The 23,093-nt window shown below is 39.1% G+C and overlaps 1 protein-coding gene across 3 annotated transcripts in view; it reads right to left on the bottom strand.

Annotated features, from left to right (window-relative positions):
- Window positions 1-23,093, bottom strand: part of negr1 (neuronal growth regulator 1) — a 160,408-nt gene that overhangs the window by 98,872 nt on the left and 38,443 nt on the right. For all 3 annotated transcript variants that reach the window (XM_055221142.1, XM_033965351.2, XM_033965352.2), the window contains exon 2: window positions 19,481-19,719. In XM_055221142.1, coding sequence (XP_055077117.1) covers window positions 19,481-19,719 — 239 coding nt within the window. The remainder of the gene's footprint in view (window positions 1-19,480; window positions 19,720-23,093) is intronic.

Here is a 23,093-nt window from a genome sequence, read left to right as displayed (position 1 = left end):
TGTTCTTAATTGCACTTGACCTCGAGGTATATTTCCTGTGCTAGACAAGCGGGTAACTCCCTACTGCTGCCGGTCGATCCGAGTGATGTATGCAATAGTTGCATGGGGCCAGCGAGTGCAGCTTGTGATATTTATCTGCCCAATTAAGGCCAGTGTAACGCTAGGACATGTGCACGACGCCGCACCCCCCGACCTCCTGTGACGGCGCTTCACGGCTCTCCTATTGTTGATGAAGAATGAAACGTCTGATAAAAGCTGCCTGTGGGGAGCCAACAGGGCAGGCTCCGATCCGCACACTAAAGCACAAGAAGTCATGTGGCTGTTGTGATTTACACCTCCCAGAACCAACTGTTTAGCACCGCTGAACTCATGGCGTGGGAGGACTGCTCTGCATTAAGGCTTTGCCCGCACTGTTGTTTAGAGACATTTGTGGGGGTTTAATGAACATAATGGTAAAATGTTAAACAGAAGTAAGAGGCTACGGGGGTAGAGGTAGTTAGTTAAAATATGCCTTCACAAAATGAAAGTCATAGATCAGCGTTTTTCCATGCAAAATTGTGTTTACTCCACAACTAAACCCGAATCTATCAAGGGCTATGTGTCCCTGACAAATCATTGGTCTGCAGAAAAACTACCAAAGACTGATTACTTGGGACTTTACTCGGGCTAGTACTTTGTGAGGTGCTGTGACTCATGACTCAGCTGAGGTTCAGGCGAAAGTACTCACACTAGAACTCGGACTTGAGTAGTTACACCCCTTAAGTCCTTACACTGCAGATAGGCCTGTCATGAAAACAAATACTGAAGTGTGATATATTGCTGACGTAAATATAGACGATAAACGATAATATTGAAAAGCGTGAAACAGAATTATCCCCAAAGAAACTATACTAAATGAACAATATAAAAAAAACAAAAACACATGAGCTGAAATAACTAAATAGCAGAATGCAACACTTAAGTAATTAGTTTGTGTCTATAATGAGTCATCAAAGTTATTTATTCAACACTTCACAGCTCAAAGTTAATAAATGATGGCTTTAAGTTCGAAGTTGGTTTAAAGCAATAAGAATTCACAGTAGAGCCCGATGAGTGAGCACAGCTGGTAAAACAATAAAAAATTATTAAATGAGATAAACGTGGTATTAGGTGATTAAGACTTGGCTTGGACCAGTGAGTTCTCAGATTTGTACAACCAACAGGCCCTTTACACGGAGAGCTCGGCTAGTTCTGGTTCTCTCAAAAAGTGTGGAGAAGATTTACATTTTGCTCGAATAAATCAATATTTAAATATCACACAGCAAACAGAAACTTACGGTTGGATGATCACAGACGGCGTGTCAAGACGTAAACTTGTGTGTTCATAAAAGTAGGTATTTGTGTCTCAAAGCTAATGACAAGTAGATTGCTTTCTGTGCAAAATCATTCAGATTGTAGCACTATTTTATCATCACTAATTAATTTTATTTCAGTTAACATCAGCATTAGCTTCAAGGCACAAACACCTACTTTTCTAAACGCAGAAGCTTCCTCCGGTGAAGTATTTACATCGTAGTAAAGGTCGTGACATGCTGTCTGTGATTATCAATCCGTAACTTGCTGTCTGCTGTTTGGTATTTAAATATTGATTTGTTTTAGCACAGTGATGGCTAATTTCCAATACACAGTGAGTGGAGTGGGACGTGCAGCTCTGCAGTTTTTCAGAGAACTGAAACTAGCAGGGCGGCTCCATGAAAAGGGCTTATACCAAAAATGCTGGTATCAAAAGTATAGAAATAAAAAAGAAATATCGAATTGATTCTGTTTTGCACTGTCCACCGGTGAGGTACTTACATCATTCATAAAACTGTGGCCACAAAGTTTTCAATCTCTATCACAGCCCTGCAGCAAACTGGAGTAATCCCACATAATGACCAGGGTAAGCGACCAGACTTTGGCCGTATGTGACGCCACGCAACATCCCTTACACACCGCCTGTAATGGTTTATCTATTCCCTCTGTGGGGAAGAAAGACGTCAGCGCTGAGAAGATGACCTTTGTCCTTCCTCATTTTAATTAAGCATGGCTATATCAGCTATTTCCATGATGAGGGCTTGCATTACCATCAGCGCACCAGCACACATTAACACACTGGTGCATATGCAAGTTAAAACCGCAAGCTGCAGTGTTATGGTGTAGATTCATAGAGCGCGCACACACATAGAGCGATGATTAGTTGCTAAGTAAATGTCAGGGGCCATAATGGCAAATCTGTTCCTTTGGACACACTCATATTCTCTGCACATTCCTGTAATACTAATGGCAGTCTGCATTGTCCTAATTCAAAGTAGCACCACAGAGACTGGGTAGCAAGCCTGGGCACAAAGATGAAGGGCTGCTGCATATTTTTCACATCAAAGTTGACCAACCATAAGAACTGTAAGACAAAGGGGCTTAATAGCACGACAAAGGTTAAAACTGCATGTTGTTGTTATTAAAAAAGATTATTGTAAACAGTATGTATAGTAATTTACATTCTCTATACAACATTATGATTTGTATGTGTCAGACTATAAAATATATGACATGTTTATGAAAAGGATGGTTCTCGAGGATCTTAAGCAGTAACACAAATCGTTCTGAAATAGCTGCTTCACTGAGCGCATGTTGCTAATTACAGACAAACTTTGGATCTGAAACAAAAAAAAAAATTGATTTCTTTCCTTTCTCATTACCATTACGCATGTTATACCGACAACACCAGTGACATCCAGACAAAAAAACTACTATGTTGGTCAGTTTCGCTCAATGGAGGGCACTCAGAATTACTACTATGAAATAAAAACCTGAACCGCAGCTTACAATTTACGGGAGCCTAATTTCATAATACTGTTTTCCAATTAGCAGAACGACTTTTGCGCTGGATTTTCTAAGCATCGTGCCATCTATTTTAGCAAATTGCCTCCCTAATGGTAGCAGTAAATGATACCTTTGGCTAAACCAGGGTGAATATTGACTACATGTCGCTTACTGTTTTAGTTCCAGTAAAAAAACACTACACATTATCGCCATTAACCATTTAACTTCTAATTGTAATGGGGTGAACGGTAGCCATTTTGTTCATGCGCAGCCTTTTATTTCTATTGGATAATGGGTAAAAGCACCACTACATATTTATAGTAGTGATATTGCTTAAGAGGACTCAACAAGGGACCAGTTGAGGGTGCTTACAGAACTGGATTAATGTTTATGTTTGTGAAGAAACCCAGCATTTAATAAGAAGGACAAGACTGATAGCTTATTCACCGGGGTGGAAAGCAACTAATTACGAATACTCGCAAGGATTGAGTACATTCTTTAGGTAATTGTACTTTTTAAGTAGATCTAGCATTTAATTGTAATGAGGTTACATTTAGCTAGATTTGATTAGCTTCACGGGCTAGATTTTAAATGTCCTAGATCATTCAAAATGTACTTGTGTTGAGCTTTTCTTGTGTGTTATAATATTACCTCCTCAGAAAAATACCTGGAGTTGTGTTTTGTTACATTCACACATCCCTTTAGTGTTAGTCTGTCTATATCTTCAAAGCTCAAAATGCTCTGTTCCACATTGTGATGTCATGAAGAGGTAGTTTTCAAGTTAATAGCTACATTTTAGCTTTAGCTCAGTAAAAATTGGCTTTTGCAGGGCTGAAATCTTCCAAATGAGTGAAGTGAAGGTGTATGGAGTTTAAAAACACACTGAAGCACTTCCTGTATTATTGCATGACATCACAAGGTGGAACGGAGTGTTTTCTGTTTGAGAGAATGAAACAAAACACAACTCCAGGTCTGTTTGTGATGAGGAAACGACATTATAACATAGATCAGAAAATAGCGTAATACAAGCCCTTTAAGGAATATGTGGATTGCATATTTACTCAGTTTAATTGATGAAGTTGTGTATAAAAGAGTGGTCTAAACATATAACTAAAACTAATACAAGTACTTCGACTCGTATTTTTCATATGTACTAAATTCTACCCACAATTTTGGTATTAGTACTAAATGTAATTGAGTCATTTTTAGCCATGTAACTGTATTTTTACTTGAGTACTACTCTTTCCACCACTGCATATTCAAACAGTGGTGATGTGTATTTTCCAGAGTACAGTGTGATACTTCTACATGGTATCAGTGCACTTACATCAAAGAGAGGAGAAGCGACCCGCAGGTTTAACCCCTCTCCACTGCTCGCTGGGAAACGCTTTCCCTGGGCTGACTCACTGCAGGAGTGGGCCAGCACTTTTACACTGATCCATATTAATGTCCAAAGCATTCTCTTCACTCACACGATTATGCTTGACACATCTATGAAGTGTGCAGAGACGTGAGTGTGATGAGGAGCTTTTTACAACCCCGATACCACAAATTACTTCTGTTTGTTGACTGAATTGGCCTGGATGACTGACAGTCTCGGTTTGGATCTTTGGCAAAGTTAAACGTGAACATCATCATTAAAATCACCAAATCTTTCAAAACTAAACTAAAATACCAGTCAAGGGAAGTAACACAGGGGAGAGAGACATTAACAGATGCGTGCGGAGGATGCTATTTAGTTTATCAGCCTGTTTTTATTAACAAAATCCAATATCCAGGCCGATACTCAAAAAATGTTTGTCAGTTACGGATACTAGAACCATATTTCCAAAGCATATTCCTTTTTCGTGAAACTTCTTCACCGACAATGGCAGTAATGTTGTGTTTTTTTCAGATTCTGAGATGGAACCAGGTCAATCGATACTTTGCAGTGACATCACTCTGGGGATTGTTCTACACATATCTCTATGGTGGAATGTTCAGCGCTTACTACCGAGACACAATGCACAAATTGGCACACACTGTCAAAAAAGTTTTAAGATAGTCTGAAAACCCAAGAGAAAACACCAGATAGATTTGAACAACACATTTGCAGGAGCCTGTGATCAATATGTGTTTGATTTTCAGCAGAAAGGTGAGTCACAAACTGAAAAACTGTTGGCTAATGCTAGCTAGCTTGTGACTTGTGTAATTTTATGCGCGGCAAACTTGTTTAAGAGAACAAAACAGCTCACCTGTTGTAGCTCCAGGTCTTTCTGGTTAGATTGTGTTAAAACAAAGCTTTGATTAAAGTCTAATCTAGTTTCTGACAGAGCAGTGCCTACAGTTAGCATCACAGTCTCGAGGAATGTTGATGACATCAGCTGCAAAGTATCAATAGCAGGTCACGATAAATCAGTATGTCTGTAGCTTGTTCAATTGATATAATAAAAACGTTAGGCTGAGTGACAAAGACGTGGCTACCCACTCACAGAACACTCTGATGCATGATGGGTAACATGTCATGCCCAAGGACACAACAACAGTATGACGGTGGTTAGCTTTATTAAACAAAAAAATATATTTTTAGAAGAAAGAAAGATATTTGGGTATGGCTAAAATCAGCAGCTGTCGTCACTCTAAAGCATATGTGTCAAATTGAAGGCCCGCGGGCTAAATGTGGCCCTTCACATCATTTTTGTGGCCCTCGACAGGTTAAATTAAAAGGTAAGATAGTCTTAAAATGTCATTTTATCAGGAGACACGCAGTTACACAGGCATATTTTTCACATCTTTGCAAATGCACATGTAATATTTGTAACCCGAAGAAGTAATGAATACAGAAATAGTTAAGTAACAATTTAAAAAAAGTAATTCAGCCATTTTGCTGATGTGGCCCTCGATGAAAATGTGTTTGACACCCCTGCTCTAAAGTCTTATTCCGGTACAAAAAAGTTCTTAATTGTACCTCTTCACTCGGTTATTTCATGTTAATTCCTTGAGCCGCTTTGACAGACTATAGGGAGAGAGCTTCTTCTTACCGTGACAAGATAGATTCACAGATGAGAGGTGCGGAGCATATATTTAATACTATATCATCTCCACCATCTTAATTAAGAAGGTAAGGGGGGGCTAGGGTGTGGCAGAGCGCGGGATGGGGGGGGGGGTGTCTTCGTGCGGTGGGTAGAAGGGCGGGTCGGGGACGATATCAATCTCTCATTCCCCACTATCCAACTGCAGATAATGGTCAGGAAGACTCTAAATAGGTCAGCATATGCACGGCGGAGATACACGTGGGGGGGCGGCTGGAGCGTAGCAACCGCAAGTAAAAGGACAAACGCATGGGTCGATGTGAGCCAGCTAATGGACATGGTTCATAAGGTTGCCAGTTATGTTAGTGATATTTAAGCATCAGGAAATCAATCAATGCAGCGCCACAAGGCAGAGGCTATTCAGTTTAATCCAGTTAAGTATAAAGGCTTTGAATGGGAGCTTTGTCTGGAGGAGGAGTTACGAAACCTGAAGGGAGAAGTGTCGGGTGTCCATCACTGCTGCTTTTGCGCTCTGACAAAAGGAAAAGACATATAGGTGCAGGTTGTTATTGTAAATTTCTTTCTTCACGGTTAAATAAAGTCCGGTCCATGCGGGTTTTCCTTTCTACCGGTAATGTAGAGCTCAAATAGATTCATTTTTGCGTTTTGTTTGTTTTCATGCATTGCTGTAGATTTGGTGTTGTTTATCTTGATGTGAAATAATAACACTCGGTTGACTGGTTAGGTATTTGAAATAGTGAGAAAAATCTGACTAATTTGCCACATGCTCTGAAGGGAATAAATGTCATGCTGGGATTAAATGACTGCTGTAGAGGCTGGAGCAGTCTCTGTTACGGCTGCCCCCTGCCTCCTAATGCACCAGCATGGGATTCCAGGTGTCGGGGAGTAGGGACATTAACGAGAGAACCATATTACAAGGCAGAGTGAAACAAATCAAAACAAGGCATATTGGAGTATTAATATGCAACAAGATGTGCAATTATTAACAAGGGCAGCATATGGTGTTCTTTTCCGAGGTATCTATAGAAAGATGTAACTGCTGTCAGATAAAAATTTAAAATATGGCGGTGATGATAGTATTCTGAAAATTGGGCTTTGAAAAATGCTGAAATGGGAATAAATTATGACTTTAAGAATTACCGTTGGTCCCTTAATTGAGCAATGACTTTGACAGTAATTTTCATCTTAATTCTAACATGTGGGTGGGATAAATCAGTTTTGAAGGAGCAACTTAGGTCAGTCCAGTTGCCAGTTTTCAGTTTTATTTTGTGACGCAACTATAGACCGTATAAAGTGAGTGTGACGTCACCCATAGTGTTCGGCTCCACTCAAAAGAAGCTCATCGAGGCTAGCAGTTATAGCGGCGGATTTGGAGCTGATTTCCATATTTGGAATTTGGACTGCGAGTATCATAGCAACCAAAGAGCCAATCTGGAGCGAGGCTGTTGAAGGTACCGCCCCTTCCTTCCCGCATTGTCTGTTTAGCAGCGAGTTGCCGCTTAGCAACGCTGTCAATCAAACCTGTTGCTAATGCTAATAAGTGACCTCAGGGAAGGAAGGTGCCTGATTTCTCTATTAGTAATGTTGATGGTATCTTGATTTACGGACACAACAGCGAAATAAAAATACCATATCATGCAGAGAGAGGACATTTTAAGACCGAAATGACAAGCCTGACAGCAGCAGTTACGGAGGGAGGAGGGACAGTTTTTCAATGTAAAGTGAATTGGCGCCAGGGTCGATAGAGCTGGAAGGACGCCCATGCTCACTTCCTATTTGGAATGCAGCGGCTAGCAGGTTAGCTATGTCCATTTATAGATAGTCTATGGATGCAACCTGCCGGGACAACTGAGAGATTACACAGAAATACGGGATAAACCTTTAACTATCTTGCTCTATGCATTGTTGGCCATAGAACATACTGTAATGTTGAATATTTTGTGTTTAGTTCGGAGTAGACATCTTTTGTTGTTTTTGTTACTGTTTATGTGCTGTTGTTTATTTAACTGCTTTTGTGTGCGCTCGGTTGCTATGCCGACACACTGGTGTGAAGGTTCCATTCGTCAGTTACTGGTCTGTTTTGGAGACTGGCTCTAGTGAGCTGAGACTGCTGTTGTTTTGCTCGTTTTGGCGTGAGTTACGGCCTACAGTAGCTGTTGTATTCAGGAAATAAACAACCAGAAGAAACTTGGCATGTTTCCTTACACCAGGACACTACAAGATAATATTGTAAGCCATATGGTCATTTTTGGTCATACAGGGATTCCTTGATGTAAACCTTTATTTTATATCAAGATTGTTTCCAATTCCAGAGTGCAAAACCTTAAGTACTTTGACTCAAACAAGAAATGAGTTACGACCACAGCAAATGTATTTTCAAGTGTATCTTAATCTTCTTTCTGCTCCCATTTCTCGTATAACTCTCCACCACCCAGTAATGCAAACGTGCCAAAAAATCCAATGGCATGAAATCCTTTTACTTCAACTGTAACATTGGTGTAGCAGCATTAATAAATGTTGTATGCTTGGACTGAGAGAGAAGGATTAGAGTGTGTATGTTTCGGTGTTTCTTTTCCCTCTCCTCTGCTGCAGATGAAAAAGCACTGCTCCCCAAAGCCCCTGGAACATGACATCCCAGCTCTGCCGCTACATCTCATCTGTAAAGAAATCCCTCTGTTCTCCTTGAGTGGGCCTAAACGTGTACACAAGAATCTGCGCCATGACAGCCATAATGATTTACCACATACACCATTTTGACAAAACGAATAAACATAGCCACAATATGGTTTAAGTTATGGATGTATTTGCTGTAACATTGACATTGTAAATAAAAATGGGAGCAACTAGGGAGATTTTTTCTAAACTAGCTTGAGTTTTCTGTCAGGGGCATGGACGGTTGCATTTATCAGGCCCGGTGACTCATCAGTATTTGGGCACGCGCTCCTTCGCTGCGGCTCACAGCTCCGGCTCAGCGGCTGCACACCCATTTGTTGATGACTCAGTGGCAGATTCAGATGACATAATCATCAAGCGTTAGAGAAAACTCAACCACTGAAAGTCAAATGCATATGTGCACCAACACAGAGGTAAAGAGATTAGAGACGCTGTGTCATATGTCGATTTTCTTTGGCATGGTAAAGAATTGTTGGCAGTTGTTGTCAAATTATACAACACAACTTTGTACATTGAGGAGCTACAGGGTGTTTGCCTGGCAAATCCAGGAAGATATCGCTGTATTTTTTATACAAAATGATATCAGTCTAGTCCCAATGCCCTCTGTTGCCTCTCATGCCCAGTCAAATGTGATTGTGCAAACAGATTTGTTTTTTTTGTTTTTTTCAGTGTCAAAACGAATGTGAAATGAATTAGCCGCCTATGATTTAACGGAGTTTAGTGTTTCGGCCATTGATTCTGTAGAAATCTGCAGTGTTTTTCAGCCCCATGTGATATTTTTTGCTGTATTTTTTCTGATACAGACGGACCATGTGTGTCCCTGTTTGGCTTATCCACCTGTCAATCACGCCCATTGGAAAAAAGGGAAATTCACCAGTGACCACACACACATCTTTGTGAATTATTGAAGAAATGTCTATTTTGGGTCCCAAACAAACAGAGAGTGAGAAAAAGAAATATAACTCTTTAAGCATTGTTTTATGGAGGTCAAATATACTTTTATAATACAGCTATGGTAGCAGGAAATATTTCATAAAAGGATACATTGGCAACATATTGTGCAGCCAAATGTTAGTGAAAACCTGACACATATTATCCATGAGTTGCCAAACTTGTCCAATCTGGGTCATGTGTATGAGGAATTCCAGGTAATCAAAAGTGAAGCAGCTGTTCTCTGGCACATTAGCTGGAGTTTGACTGGGGCCATATGTCCAGCAGCGCGGTGCCCATGACCTGAAAAAACCTAGGCAGGATTGCTAGAACAGAATGTTCTACACAAACACCACTTCAACACAAACACGATTGTCAGGAAGTGTCCATTACTACCTGCTGAGTGGAGAGATGGCTCCATTTAGTGTAAACTTAAACAGTTCCATCAGACGCTGAAGCTCGCTGATGACCTTGCACTTCTGTCTGACTTAAAGAAATGTTAGAATGTCAAGCCAGACTAGAGAGGATTAAATGATAATGCCAAACTACTATAATGCTAAAGCTAGTTTACACGCATACAGTACATCACAGCCTGGTTTATTTCATTCAAAAATAATCTCAGTAAGGTCATCAAAATCAGCACCAAAATCTTGGGACAGTAGCAGGAGTCACTCACCACCACCTACAATAACAGAGTCCTGAGAAAAGGCACACAGATCTCCACAGACAGCTCACATACTCTATACTTACACTGCAGCATTTTACCATCAGGGACAGGTACAGATGCCTCCCACTCAGAACTAAGAGGACCACATCCAGCTTCCTGCCCACCTCAATCCTCCTGCTAAAAGGGTGATTAGACTATAGTCTGCTTTGTGCGGAGGCAGTGCTTGATCTTTGGATTTTCATTGTTCTATTTATTATTAGCCCACTGATATGTGTAGATGAATATGCCCATTTTATTTTAGGGGTGGAAGTGTTGTGTCCCTAGTTGTACAAGAGCTCTGTCTGCATTTGAAATTCCTAACCATAGGCTGTATGAAGAAGTGGACTAAGTGAGTGTAACGTCACCCATAGCGTCCAGTTAAATGAAGCTCATCAAGGCTAACGGTTATAGGGGGGAAATAAGAGCAGAGTTCCATACAGTGGTCCCTCATTTATCGTGGGGGTACGTTCTAAAAATAACCTGCAATAGGTGAAGTCCACGAAGGAGTCAGCTTTATGTTTTTACAATTATTATATATGTTTTAAGACCTCTCACCACACACTTTATACACTTTTCTCAGACAGGCATTAACATTTCTCTCTGCCTTTGTCGGTGCAGAACATTTCATCGATATAGTGGTTTTGTCAGGGAGAAAACTTGCAAACACACAGCACTTCAGAGTCACACTGCTACCGATCCAACATTTATGTAAATTTGTCAAGCTAAATACAACAAACAGCATAATATGTCTTCTGCCAAACCAGATCATTTAATTTGAACTTTTACTACTGAAATATATGGTTTCTACTTCTCATTTAGTCTAATAATGACACAGCCCTTTCGTGTACCTGGGCTTGGACTTGACACAAAGAGTACAATGTATTTAAGCAAAATGAGTCAGCCTGCGAAATCGATTTTGAAACAGCAATAATCATTCCCACTTCACCTCAGAGACACTCACTGACATCAGTTGTGTAAACCTTTGTCTCACTCAACAACGCTACTTTTCCTAAAGACTGTGAATGAGCAATCAACCTCCACGCGTCTGCCCGCATAATAGAGCCTACATCACCGCCGCAATGAATCAAAAAGCACTTAGGCTATGTTCACACCGACCACATCAGCACCCAACACCCACTCACCGTTATAAGTACAGCAGGATGAGATAGATGCTGTCAGATTATAGCTGGCAGCAACCAGAATCGCAAATAACAAAATGAACTCAGGCCGCAGTGGCTCCATAGAAACGCGTGTGCTTTTAGCCAGGTCTCTATTGATGTCGTCTGAACAGGTCCAAGCACCAGTGAATGGGCGCTGATCAATGAGAATTGTTTTTTACTTTCCTCTAGCTAAATTAAAAGTGTATTTTGGATAAAAGGCTATTTTAACCTTCCACCATAATATACTAAAGAATTACCTAGGCAAGGGAAATAGTATTATTATTATTTGATTGGTCATTCATTCAATAGATAGAACCTTAACTAGAAACGATTTAGGAAAAATATCTAATTGCGAATTTTCTGAAAAGCATTGCACTTGTGATTATAGTTGATGTTTTAATAGGATTCTGTTCAAAGCATAGACTGTATAAAGTGGACTAATGGAGTGAGACATCACCCATAGCGTTCAGCTCCAGTCAAATGAAGCTCATCGAGGTTAGCAGTTGCAGATTTCCATATTTCGAATTAAAACTGCGAGTATCATAACAACCAAAGAGCCAATTCAGAGGAAGGCTGTTGAAGGTAACGCCTCTTCACCTGGTATTAATGTTCATATCTTAATTTACAGACACAATGGCAAAATAAAAATACGAGGATCATGTAGAGCAGGTTAATATGAACATTTTTAGACCACAATGGCGAGGCTCATTGCAGTAGTTACAGACAGAGGTGTGACAATTTTTCAATGCAATGTGAACTGGAGCCAGAGTCGATGGAGCTGGAGGCGCGCCCATCCTCACTTCCTATTTGGAACGTGGCACCTAGCACTTTAGCCATGTCCATTTATATATACAGTCTATGGTTCAAAGTTGAAATTTTATATGTAAGCAGTAAGAATAGATAAAAACACTAAAATATGAGCTGACAAACTAATAGAAGAATCACATAATACAAGAGTAAATTTGTACAAATCTTAACTACTGACTTAGTAGTTTTTCTGCAGAATAAGACAGGATATTGTTTGTGGAGGAAATGATGGTTAGTTAAAAATTGCAGCCTTTGAAAATTGCTGATTGCGTTCATTCAAATTGCATTTTCAATTTGTGGTTCTCTACCAATGACTGAACCTTTATTTTTATCAATTAATTGTCCGATAGTTAGTCCCATTAAAGTTGACTTCTTTATCAAGGATTTATGCTGATGGAACTAATCTAAGAATGAACTACTGTGGACCGCCACATTTATATTGTTCCTCTTAATACATTCAAATATAATACATTCTACTGTCATTATTACTGCACGCTTAAATGCTAACTACATAACCAAAATGCAAAGTAAAAATCACACTGACTGATCCAAAACAGTGTAAAGACCTGTTACTTTGTGTTTAGTTCAGAGTAGACACCTTTTCTTGTTCTTGTAACTGTTTGTGTTATTAATGGAACTGCTTTCGTATGTGACACTTGGTTGCTATGCCGACAAGTTGATGTGGAAGTGTTGGTTTTTTTTGTGGGTTATTGTTCTGTTTTTTGGGAGACTGGTTCTAGTGAGTTGAGACCACTGTTGTTTTGGTGTGGATTATGGTGTACAGTAGCCGTTGTGTTCAAAAAATAACCAACCAGAAGAAATTTGGTGTGTTTCCTTACACCGAACAATAATATAGATGATACTAGACATAAAATGATATCGGTTGAACAATACATTGGGTCGGATTCGGACTTTTTAGTGTATCAGCAGTTGGCCTTCAATCTCCACCATAAACCGATGTTTGGTTTTGGTGAATCTGCTGCCTAAGAAATACACAAAAACCTTTATATTATCACTTTAATACAAATAGATAACGGCACAAAATGTGATCACACAGCTCTCTTATAGGTTTGTGGGAAAAAAGGGCTTGGGTGCGTTTTTAGTACATTTGAAATACATAATTTGGGGAAAATACAGTGGTCCCTTGTTTATCGCCGGGGTTACGTTCTAAAAATAATAGGTGAAATACGCGATGTACTCAGCTTTATTTTTTACAATTTTTTCTATATATTTTGCAGCTGTAAAGCCCCTCACCACACACTTTATACACTTTTCTCACACAGGCATTAACATTTTCTCACATTCTCTCTTGTTTAAACACTCTCAAAGTTGACACCTTCATATATTATATCGCTCTTCCTTGCTGATCGCTTTAAATTTGTTGTTCACGTGCCTCCAGCGGTATCTGCAGAGGTGCCTCTCTGTGCAGGGAAACACTTTTAAGTCCAAAGAGTTTCTGAAATTTGTTGGCGCAGAATGTTTCATCAACATTGTGGGTTTTGTCGAGGAGAAAACTTGCAAACATACAGCACTTCAGAGTCACATTGTTAGTGATCAAACACTTATGTAAATTTGTCTGAACACATTCTGTACTGTACAGGAGACACGGCACGGAGGAGATTGACAATGGTCTACTGTCCCTTAGCCAATCAGGACGCAGAACACAATGCACGTTCATACGCTGTAAAAAAAACATGCAGAATTTAACAAAAAAAAATCTGCGAAAGGTGAACCGCGATATAGCGAGGGACAACTGTAATCAAAATTGGCCCAAAATATCGGCTCAAATATACTGGCAGAGCTTATCAGCCATTGGTTGTTCTGTATTCTAAACCATTGGTATGGAATTGGCCATAAAAAAAACCTTATTGGTCGATCTCTAGACTTGAGTTTGACTTCGGCAATGGAGTAAATCTTAAAAATATGACTCAAAGGGATATGAATAATGCTTTACTATAAAAATATATCTGTGCTAACTGAAGCTATCCTTGGGACTGAATTGAACATTTATTCCTGGCTGAAATGTTTGCCATTCATTTCAGATACTTCATATTCTGTGGTCAAGATGGAGTGTGATTAAGTGTATGAAATGATTCTGATTCTGGCAGGACAAATGTGAGTGGAGCAGCACTTTTGCCAACACCACATGGCTTTATAGTTTTTACCAAACAAACAAATTGAAATACTCTCACATATTTTCATTCACTCCATATGTGATAACATGAATTCCATCTGGTTTTGTGGTTCAAAGCTAATTTTACGTGATCAAATTTCTCCAGATTTAATGAGCATGAGACAAGTTGCTGTCTTGACTTTCTGCATGAGTATTTTGTAGAAAAATAATAACTTTATCTCTTGATGACTAAAGCCTGGTGAGTCATGAAATACAAACAGGTTTATTCTTTGTCACAACAGACATGGACAGGACAGGCTCAGTCCTGCCCTGGCCACAGACCAGCAGCCTATAGCGTCGCAAGCAAGTCTCTCCCTTTGAGCATCTTTTCCCCAGGCATTCAGAGCTCGGAATATTTATACTAGAATGACAAACATCATACATTACAAAAGCAGGGTCCCATCTGTTCACAGTCATATGTTAAGACAGGTAAAACAACAAAGGGTTTCCTGGAGGATGGGACAAAGCCTTCACACATGTTAATGTCTGGTCTGGGTCTCTGAAAGACTGACACACATCAAATGCATTCACACAAAGATATATGATAATAATGTTTTTGTCACAACATGACACAGGTATATTTCCATCACATTTTCTACCTTTTGATTATTCATGAATCAAACTTCATAAGCAATCATCGTCACAAACAGAACATGCAGAGAAACATTAACTATTGTGGTAGCTGTTCGTGTAGATGAAATCAGTTCCATTAGTTTGTTGACTGAGATCGAGGAAAATTCAACTGTTGCTTTATAAGGACCATTGTTGTGTTTAGTTCAGTTTGTCCATACTCAATATGATTTGTAGTCACAAGATGAATGCTGTTTTAACATAATGGTGGCACTGTTCAGTTCAACTTTTCCTATCACCTGTCCTCTGTCCCTTTGTCCTCCCTCTGACCACACATGGCTGTAGTCTCCACACACAGCATGTGGCCACAGCTCGTCTGTGGAGTTGTCCTTCTGCCCATGTGTCGATCTTCAGGGCTGTGGTTGGAGATACGAGGAACAGAAAGAAATCTTTTGAGTGACATGAAGTGAATGGCTGAACTTTCCAGAAGTTTTCTGCGACAATTGTGAAACAGAAGGATGGTTTTAATGATGCAGGTCTGGTTCTGCTGAGTAGAAGACCGTGTGTCCTCCTGCTCAGGAAAAGACCTCCTCAGGAGGTGCCTTCAATTTAGGTCCAGGTGGAAAGTTATCTTCTGGCTTCAGACCATTCAGCTGCGGTGGTTGGTTCACTGTGGTTGCCTTTGTCTTGAAGGCCATTGTCAGGTTACTGGTCTACAGGTCTTCTAGTTAACAGAAAACAGTCTCTAAATGACCACCTCACCTGTTTTCTCACAATTCACTTTTGCAAAACTAATCTTGTATGTATGTATGTATGTATGTATGTATGTATGTATGTATGTATGTATGTATGTATGTATGTATGTATGTATGTATGTATGTATGTATGTATGTATGTATGTATGTATGTATACGCACATACGCACATACATTATACATATATTATCTTTGACGGCTTAGCTGTCTTCTGCTGTAGGAAAACACCTTGGTTAAATTGCTATTGCAAATCACAATTTGTGAATCACAAAACTTTTACTGGTTAGTTGTAAGTGCAGTTAGTCTGTGATTAGAAAGAAATGATTAGAAATTATGCAGCATTCGCATCTCCTGTAACCAAAAATGTTATTAAAGAAATGACGGGTGCATAGTCGTTAGAGGTGGTCAAGTCAGTTTGGTTTGATAAAGCCTTCACTTTGTTTTTAAGAGAGCTCATTAAAATTTTGGGAAGAATTTGGTTTCTTGTTTCAATTGCAATTGAGAAACGTTTTTGGTACCAACTGGACCTTTCATAGGACATGTACGTCATTAAACTCACTGCAGTACAAATATAAAAAAAACAAAGAAATCTTAAAAAAGAGTGGATCGGTTAACTGCATCCAGTCATTTTCTTGTTGATTGTTTACAAAAGGCTCAAATGTGAAACATATATTTTCTGATAACCCACAATTTACACCACACAGTCTGACTGATCAGGTCCAAGGACACACAAATGACTTCTGGTGTCACACTCTGTACTTCAGCACAATTTTCTGCATGTGAATCAGTTTTCATTTCTGCTTTGTTTTTTTTTTTTTGCTTTGTTTTTCCATGTTTTTTCGATTGGCTCTCCTTCCATATTTGAATAGTCCTGTTGTGATGGGGGAGGTGGTCCATTGTTGTCCCGTGTTGAACAGTTATTTGGTGAAGTATCAGGGTGGGAGTCAAACTTCATATCAAAAATACTGTATAGCACAGTTCAGACCATTTGTGTGATAAAAAGCCAAGGACATATCATTTTAAAGGTGCACTGAGTAACTTTTCAGGTGGATATGAGACGGTGTAGTGAGAAATATTGCGATAAACGATAATATTGAAACTACTTTATGCCACTGACAGTAAACCCATTTTCAAATAAACATAATCATAAAAATGCCTGAACACCAACAGACAAATAGCAGAATGAACCAATAGTAAGTCATAAAAGTTATTTATTCAACTCTCTACAGCTCAAATATTACCTCATTACATTAAAAAAAAAAAAAAAAAAAAAAAAAAAAAAAAAAAAAATGCAAATATCTCCACACCTTCGCAAAGACATTTTACACAAGATAAATACTGAGCTTCAAAATATATCTATAAATATATGCAGAATATATTTAATGCTACACATTAGATCATTTCAGGAAAAGCAACAACATCTCTATGGAGACAAGCTGCTTTCTGTCTTTTTAGTATTTTTGAATTTTATAGAACTTGCCTGGATGAGTTTGCACAGACCTGTCTAGTTTTACCCTCACCTTCCGTATTATCATATGCCTACATACTTCATCATCATTGTTTGACCAGAATAATCCAGCAATTGGCTTGGCTTGACAGCAGATTGAGATTAATTTGGCCCAGGCACTGGTAATTCTGCTGATTCCTGTAGAAGCGGATGGCAAGAGAAAGATATCGCACCACGGGGTGAAATAAAATTAGAAAGAAAGGAGGGAATATAACAAATTGTGCTTACCTATGACAGGCCTAACTAATAACCTCACAAGCTCATAAATATTCAAGGAGACAGGTGGACTACAAAGTGAGCGTTGTCTTGGTGCACAAATACAGCATGACATTTGCGAGATGGATTTTACTACAGCTGTTTTCTGCGTTAGCAAAATCAGCACCCAAACTCAGACATGACCTTATTATTACAAGTACCAATTGGATGTCAATTAGTTTTCTTTGCTGAAAAAGTCTCAGTGCAGCAGAAAGAGCACCTTTTGATTAGTCTGAGATTTAGCTTTTTAATGCTGTTACCATGAAGCATTCAGTTAACTCTACATCCATTCAAACACATCAGTTATGCATTCAAATCACCAGTAGGTCCAAAGCATAAAAACAATAAAAAAAAACTAAACTTTTCAAAACACAGTGGGACACACTTGAGATGAAAAACTCCAGGAGATGTGGCATATGGTTGAATAAAAGATGCTTCAAATGTTGTAAACTTGCAAAATAGTTTTGAAACAACAAAACTTTGCTATGCAGTACTTGTGTAATTGTGGTGCAAGTATACGACAATGACAATACTGATAAAGCTCCTATATTATACAAAACTGACTCTTGTGAGCTTTAAGCCATGTTATAATGGTACCTCATCCAAAACATACCCGGGGTTGTGTTTTGTTTCATTCACACATGTTTGAGTAATCCCTTATTGTTAGTCTCTGTTCCACCTTGTGATGTCATTAAGTGGTAGTTTTCAACTTAACAGCTACCGTTTACCTTTTGTTTAGTAAAGATTGAAAATTTCAGAGCTGCAATTGTCCAGATGATTCTAGTGAAGGTGTATGGAGTTTAAAAACACAGTGGAGCACTTCCTGTATTACCAAATGACATCACAAATTGGAACAGAGTGTTTTCTGTTTGAACAAAGACCTCACCAGGATGCGTGCATGTCTCATTAAATTGCTTTTCTTTTGCTTTTCACGTGGAAGGTACACTATCATAGAGATGTATCCACATCTCTCTGTATCCAAAGAAATGTGATTGCTTTGCATGGAATGTTCCACAAAATGGCATTACACTGACAAATCTCCATGGACAGGTCAGATCTGTAAAGATCCATGTTCGCTCACGGTAAGAATAATTGTCTTTCAATGTATTCTGTAGCAATAAAACACCTGTAGTGAAATTAATGCTAGTGTTTAATGCTATATGGTGGAAAATTCCAGGCAATAACACCTCCATGGAGAAGTAAGTAGTAAATAGCAAAACCTCTGCCAGAAAGCTACGTGGTGCAACTTTATGTAAAACGTTTTTGTAGGACCCTCATCTGAGAACATGAGTATTTTGTAGGGCTTCAGTCAACTAAAGGAATTCTTGACTGAAGACATGTACAATGGATTGATTAGTCAACAAAAAACGGGTGTGGCAAAACCTCCAAAAACTATACTATACTATACTATATACTATACTATACTATAAAAAAAGTATGAGAAAGCAATGCATTAAACTTGTGAATGAGTTAAATCAGTTTAATCACAAATACTCCCTCACTCACTAACTTCTCCTTTCTGCTGTTGTCCCATATAAATCCTTATAATCAAAATAAAATTATCAGTCAGCTAACACAAATTTTAAAGGCCAACAGCTGTAGTATTTTAGGCCTTTTCTATAGTAAACCTTTAAAACTTAGATCTCATCAGAAAAACATACATAGACACTAGAGATTGGCTGATACGGGTTTTTTTCTTGGCCGATGACGATACCAACTGTTTAGAATCCAGAGCAACCATTGTCAATACTTTTGGACTGATATGTTGAGACAATTCTGATTATTTTCCCCAAATGATGTCATTTAAATTTACACTTCAAACTTCCTCTAAGCCCTTTATGACCACAAAGCTTTAAGTCAGTTGTAATCACGTTTTGTGCAGCGATCTCTTCATATTAAAGAGTTCAAATAAAGGTCTGTGTGTATTTTTTTTTATGCAGAAGATTGACCAAAACAAAACATCGGTCTATGGTGGAGATTTAAGGCCGATAGCTACTAAAAATGTCCATATATCTGCCTGATATATCGGCTAACCAATATCAATCTATCTCTCGTAGACACACTTAGCCCTTACCTTTTACGATGAGGTTGAGGAGCTTTGGCCGTGGGTTGCGCTCACTCTGAACGGAGCATGTGTACTGTCCGTCGTCGGTTACATCCACCTTCTGTATCTGCAGGCTGTACTCGTGTTTGTCGCCCGGACTCGACACGATGGACACTCGAGGATCCACCGACCACTTATCGTTTCCTGCGAATATGATGCTGGAGCGGTTCAGCCAGGCTCCTTTAGAGATGCCATCTAACAGGTAACACCTAAAATAGAGAGGAGAATTTACAGTTAGAGCTGGGCGATACGGTGGTAAAAGGGAATCGTGATCTCATCTCTGTGACGATCTGTGATTTTAAAGACGCCGTCATATCGTGATTTACTCAGATGAACTCAAATGAAGGGACTTTCCTCACCTTCTCCTCCTATTGGCCAGCGTCTGTATGGTTCTAAGTGAGTGACCAATCAGAGAAATGTGAGCTCTCGGGAGGAGCAGCTGACTTAAGTTAAAGGCAATACCAAGTTTACATGAATCGTGATTAAATAAAAATAGTGATCTGGCTCCAAGAAAATCATGATATACGTTTTTTGGCATCTCATCCATCCCTAATGGAAGACTTCAGAAGCACTGGTCTTATTTGGTGTGGCAGCTGGTAGCACAGTGGTTTGGCACAATAAACCATGAAGACATAAAATGGTGGTACTGGATTAAACTCACCACTCCCAAATTCTCATCAAGATCCACACAAACTGCACTAAAATAACCAAAAAAGGATGGAAATATTTGGATTGCTCACCAGTCTGCTAATTATTTCTACTACGTTGGACAACAATATATAAAATATTTACACGTAAGATCACAAGTTTTTTTTTTTTTTTTTTTTTTTTTTTTTCCCTGCCTGCAATGTGTCTGTGATTTTAATATTTCAATATGAGAAAAAAAGCTGCTTTTGTCGCTGCGTGGGCGTCCTTCTTCTTTGATACTTCTTCTGGAAACATATGCAACTCGAAAATTACCAACACTGGCTCTAACAGTCCGAATGGCTGCTTTATGCTTCATTCTCCAGTTGTAATTGTGCTAAGGAAATCACATCATAAACTGTGACAAACGCTGTAATAATGAGTGGGAAAAGAAGCAATCAAGTTTGGCTCTTTAGCTGTTGTCAACATGCCGTGCAAACTGCCAGCATCAGTACTGAAGCCACTGAGGAAATCAGTCTGGCACTAGCCACAAAGCTCCTTCCGCTGTTTGCCAAGAAAGTGCCTGTCAGACCGAGCTCGCCAAGGACAATGGTCGTGAAGCACACAATGGAAATGAATGAGGAAAAACAGGGAGGGGAATGTATACGACCTACCTTTAACTCAGCCAACTGCCCACCTGAGCTGAGGACTGGGGCCCGAGGCTGTGTTTACTGCAGATGCTTAGAGCAGTTCAAAGGTCTTTTAAAGTTTGTAGTAAGGCTGCACGCTTTTATGTATTGCGATTAGATTTGCAGTATTAGAATAAAAGCTTGAATTCTGTTCAGAGTGTACATTGTAAACAACTCTAGAGGGATTAACATTTGAAAGAAGAATCGAAAATGAACTGCTCATCTAACATGTGAATCCCAAGCATTTCAGAACATTTTTATAGAGGTCTGGAAACTAAAAGGTTAGCATTTCTTTTAACACAGGATATTTTACTGTTTACAGCCGACATTCTATTATGTAAGTAATTGCAGTCATTCCGTTTGACAATTTTGACAATTGTGCCAACTCAAAATGAGATTTCGATTCATTGTTGGAGCCCTAATTTGAAGAGCCAGAGGTGATTGTGTTGGTATAGTTAACTGTTAAAACACAACAACAGCTATTTATTTGATGACTACCCACACGCTTGGTTGATTTTAAGTACAAACTGAATGGAATATTACAGATCACAGTTTCACTTGGGATTGGACAAGAAACAATAACACTGTTTATCGTGATAAAAAGAGTAGACAATAATCGTTATTGGGACATTTTATATAATCGTCACAATCACCAAAAAAGGTAATCATGATTACATGTGCACAAACAAGCTACTTAATTTCCAAAGCCACGTGGAGCTGCAGTATAAGGATAAAAGAGCTGGGGTGCCGACCCCTGTTCTAGATGGTAAATGGTCCCATTTTTATATAGCACCTTTTCATCCTTCAAGGGCTCAAAGTGCTTTACATCAAAGAACCACACAACCATTCATATAACAGTGGACACAGACAGGGGGGGTAAGGCGAGTTAAGTGTCTTGCCCAAGGACACAATGACAAGATTCATCACTCTACTGTCACCCAATTAGATCGTTGTTGTTTTCACTTATAACAAACTACAGTTATATAAAAGTTGTTTAAATATGGAACCTATTCATAATATTAAAATGAGGATGGTTCATGTGCATAATATTAGCTGTCAGAAACTTTAATAATTATCATGATTTAATCATTAATTGCAATTATTTTGGCCATGATAAACGTGACACCAAATTTCAATATCGTCCCATGCCTACGTTTCACACAACACAAGTATTTTGTCATTAGTACATATTTACTTAATGGAGTTTGTCTAATTCCAACTGTGAAACACTATTGTTAGACCTCATTAAAAGATCAAGAGTGAACACTGCTGGTTAAATTATCTACCAGCTCCTGCAGAGTGGGAACATCCCTCAAGAGCTGCAGTTTTGAAGATACTTTAACCAGTTGTCTTGCTTCTCATTCAACACTGACCACGCATGTTCATTTGCTGCATAAGATCCCACCCACTAGTCACTAAGTTTCATATCACTTTTATACATGCTGGGCTTTATACAAATAAAGACCCTTTTTCCAATCCATGTATTTCTCGTGCCAGTACAGATATATTATATAAGCAGCTCTTGAGGTCAAAATCAATCCACTGTGTGCTGTCTGTGTCTAACTGTAAAGCATTTTATAATCCGATAATCAGGAAGGGGATCCTCACCTTCCCTCACCTGGCTGGATGACCCAATACCTGCAAAAAAACCAATATCTACAAATGGCTGCGCATTAGTCCCGGACACATCTGCAGCCTGTCTGTCCATGGGAGTGGATTTCTCCTTCACTGTGGTTCTCCTCAAGGTTTATCTTTTTCCCACTGTTTTTTTTTTAGTTTTTCCTTGCTGAGAAGGAGGGTCTAAGGACAGGGGGCGCTCTGGGACAGTTCTCCATTTGCTTGTTTTCTGTTGATTAATTTGCTTGTCTGTTATTGACCAATGTCTGTTTCAGTACTGATTTTATAGCGTTCTGTTGGTTAAATCAATGATCTTGTTCAGCCCTAAGAGGCGATTGCTGTTGTGATTTTGGGCTTTAGAAAAATTAATTGAATTGAATTGAAGAATGTGTTAGCATGGTGGTTGTCAGCTTTACCGTCACTGCAAAACTCTGATCTCTCAAAGTTGTAAAAAGGTCTCAAAACTCATCACGAAGAATCATTAGGATGCTAGGAATGCATGAGGTAAGTGACAAATAACTTCAAACCACTGCAAGCTGTTCTAGTTCTGTTTTTTTAAAGACAGTAAAAATCAGGAACAGCACCCTTAAGTGTTAATGAAAAGTTAGAAGGTGGGGATTCTCCAAGGTGATCCCCATTATGAAAGTAGGGTA

The sequence above is a fragment of the Periophthalmus magnuspinnatus genome, chromosome 4 (assembly GCF_009829125.3).
Source record: "Periophthalmus magnuspinnatus isolate fPerMag1 chromosome 4, fPerMag1.2.pri, whole genome shotgun sequence".
Taxonomy (NCBI): domain Eukaryota; kingdom Metazoa; phylum Chordata; class Actinopteri; order Gobiiformes; family Gobiidae; genus Periophthalmus; species Periophthalmus magnuspinnatus.
The sequence above is the reverse complement of the archived record's forward strand: the minus strand, read 5'-3'. Positions and strand labels throughout refer to the sequence as shown.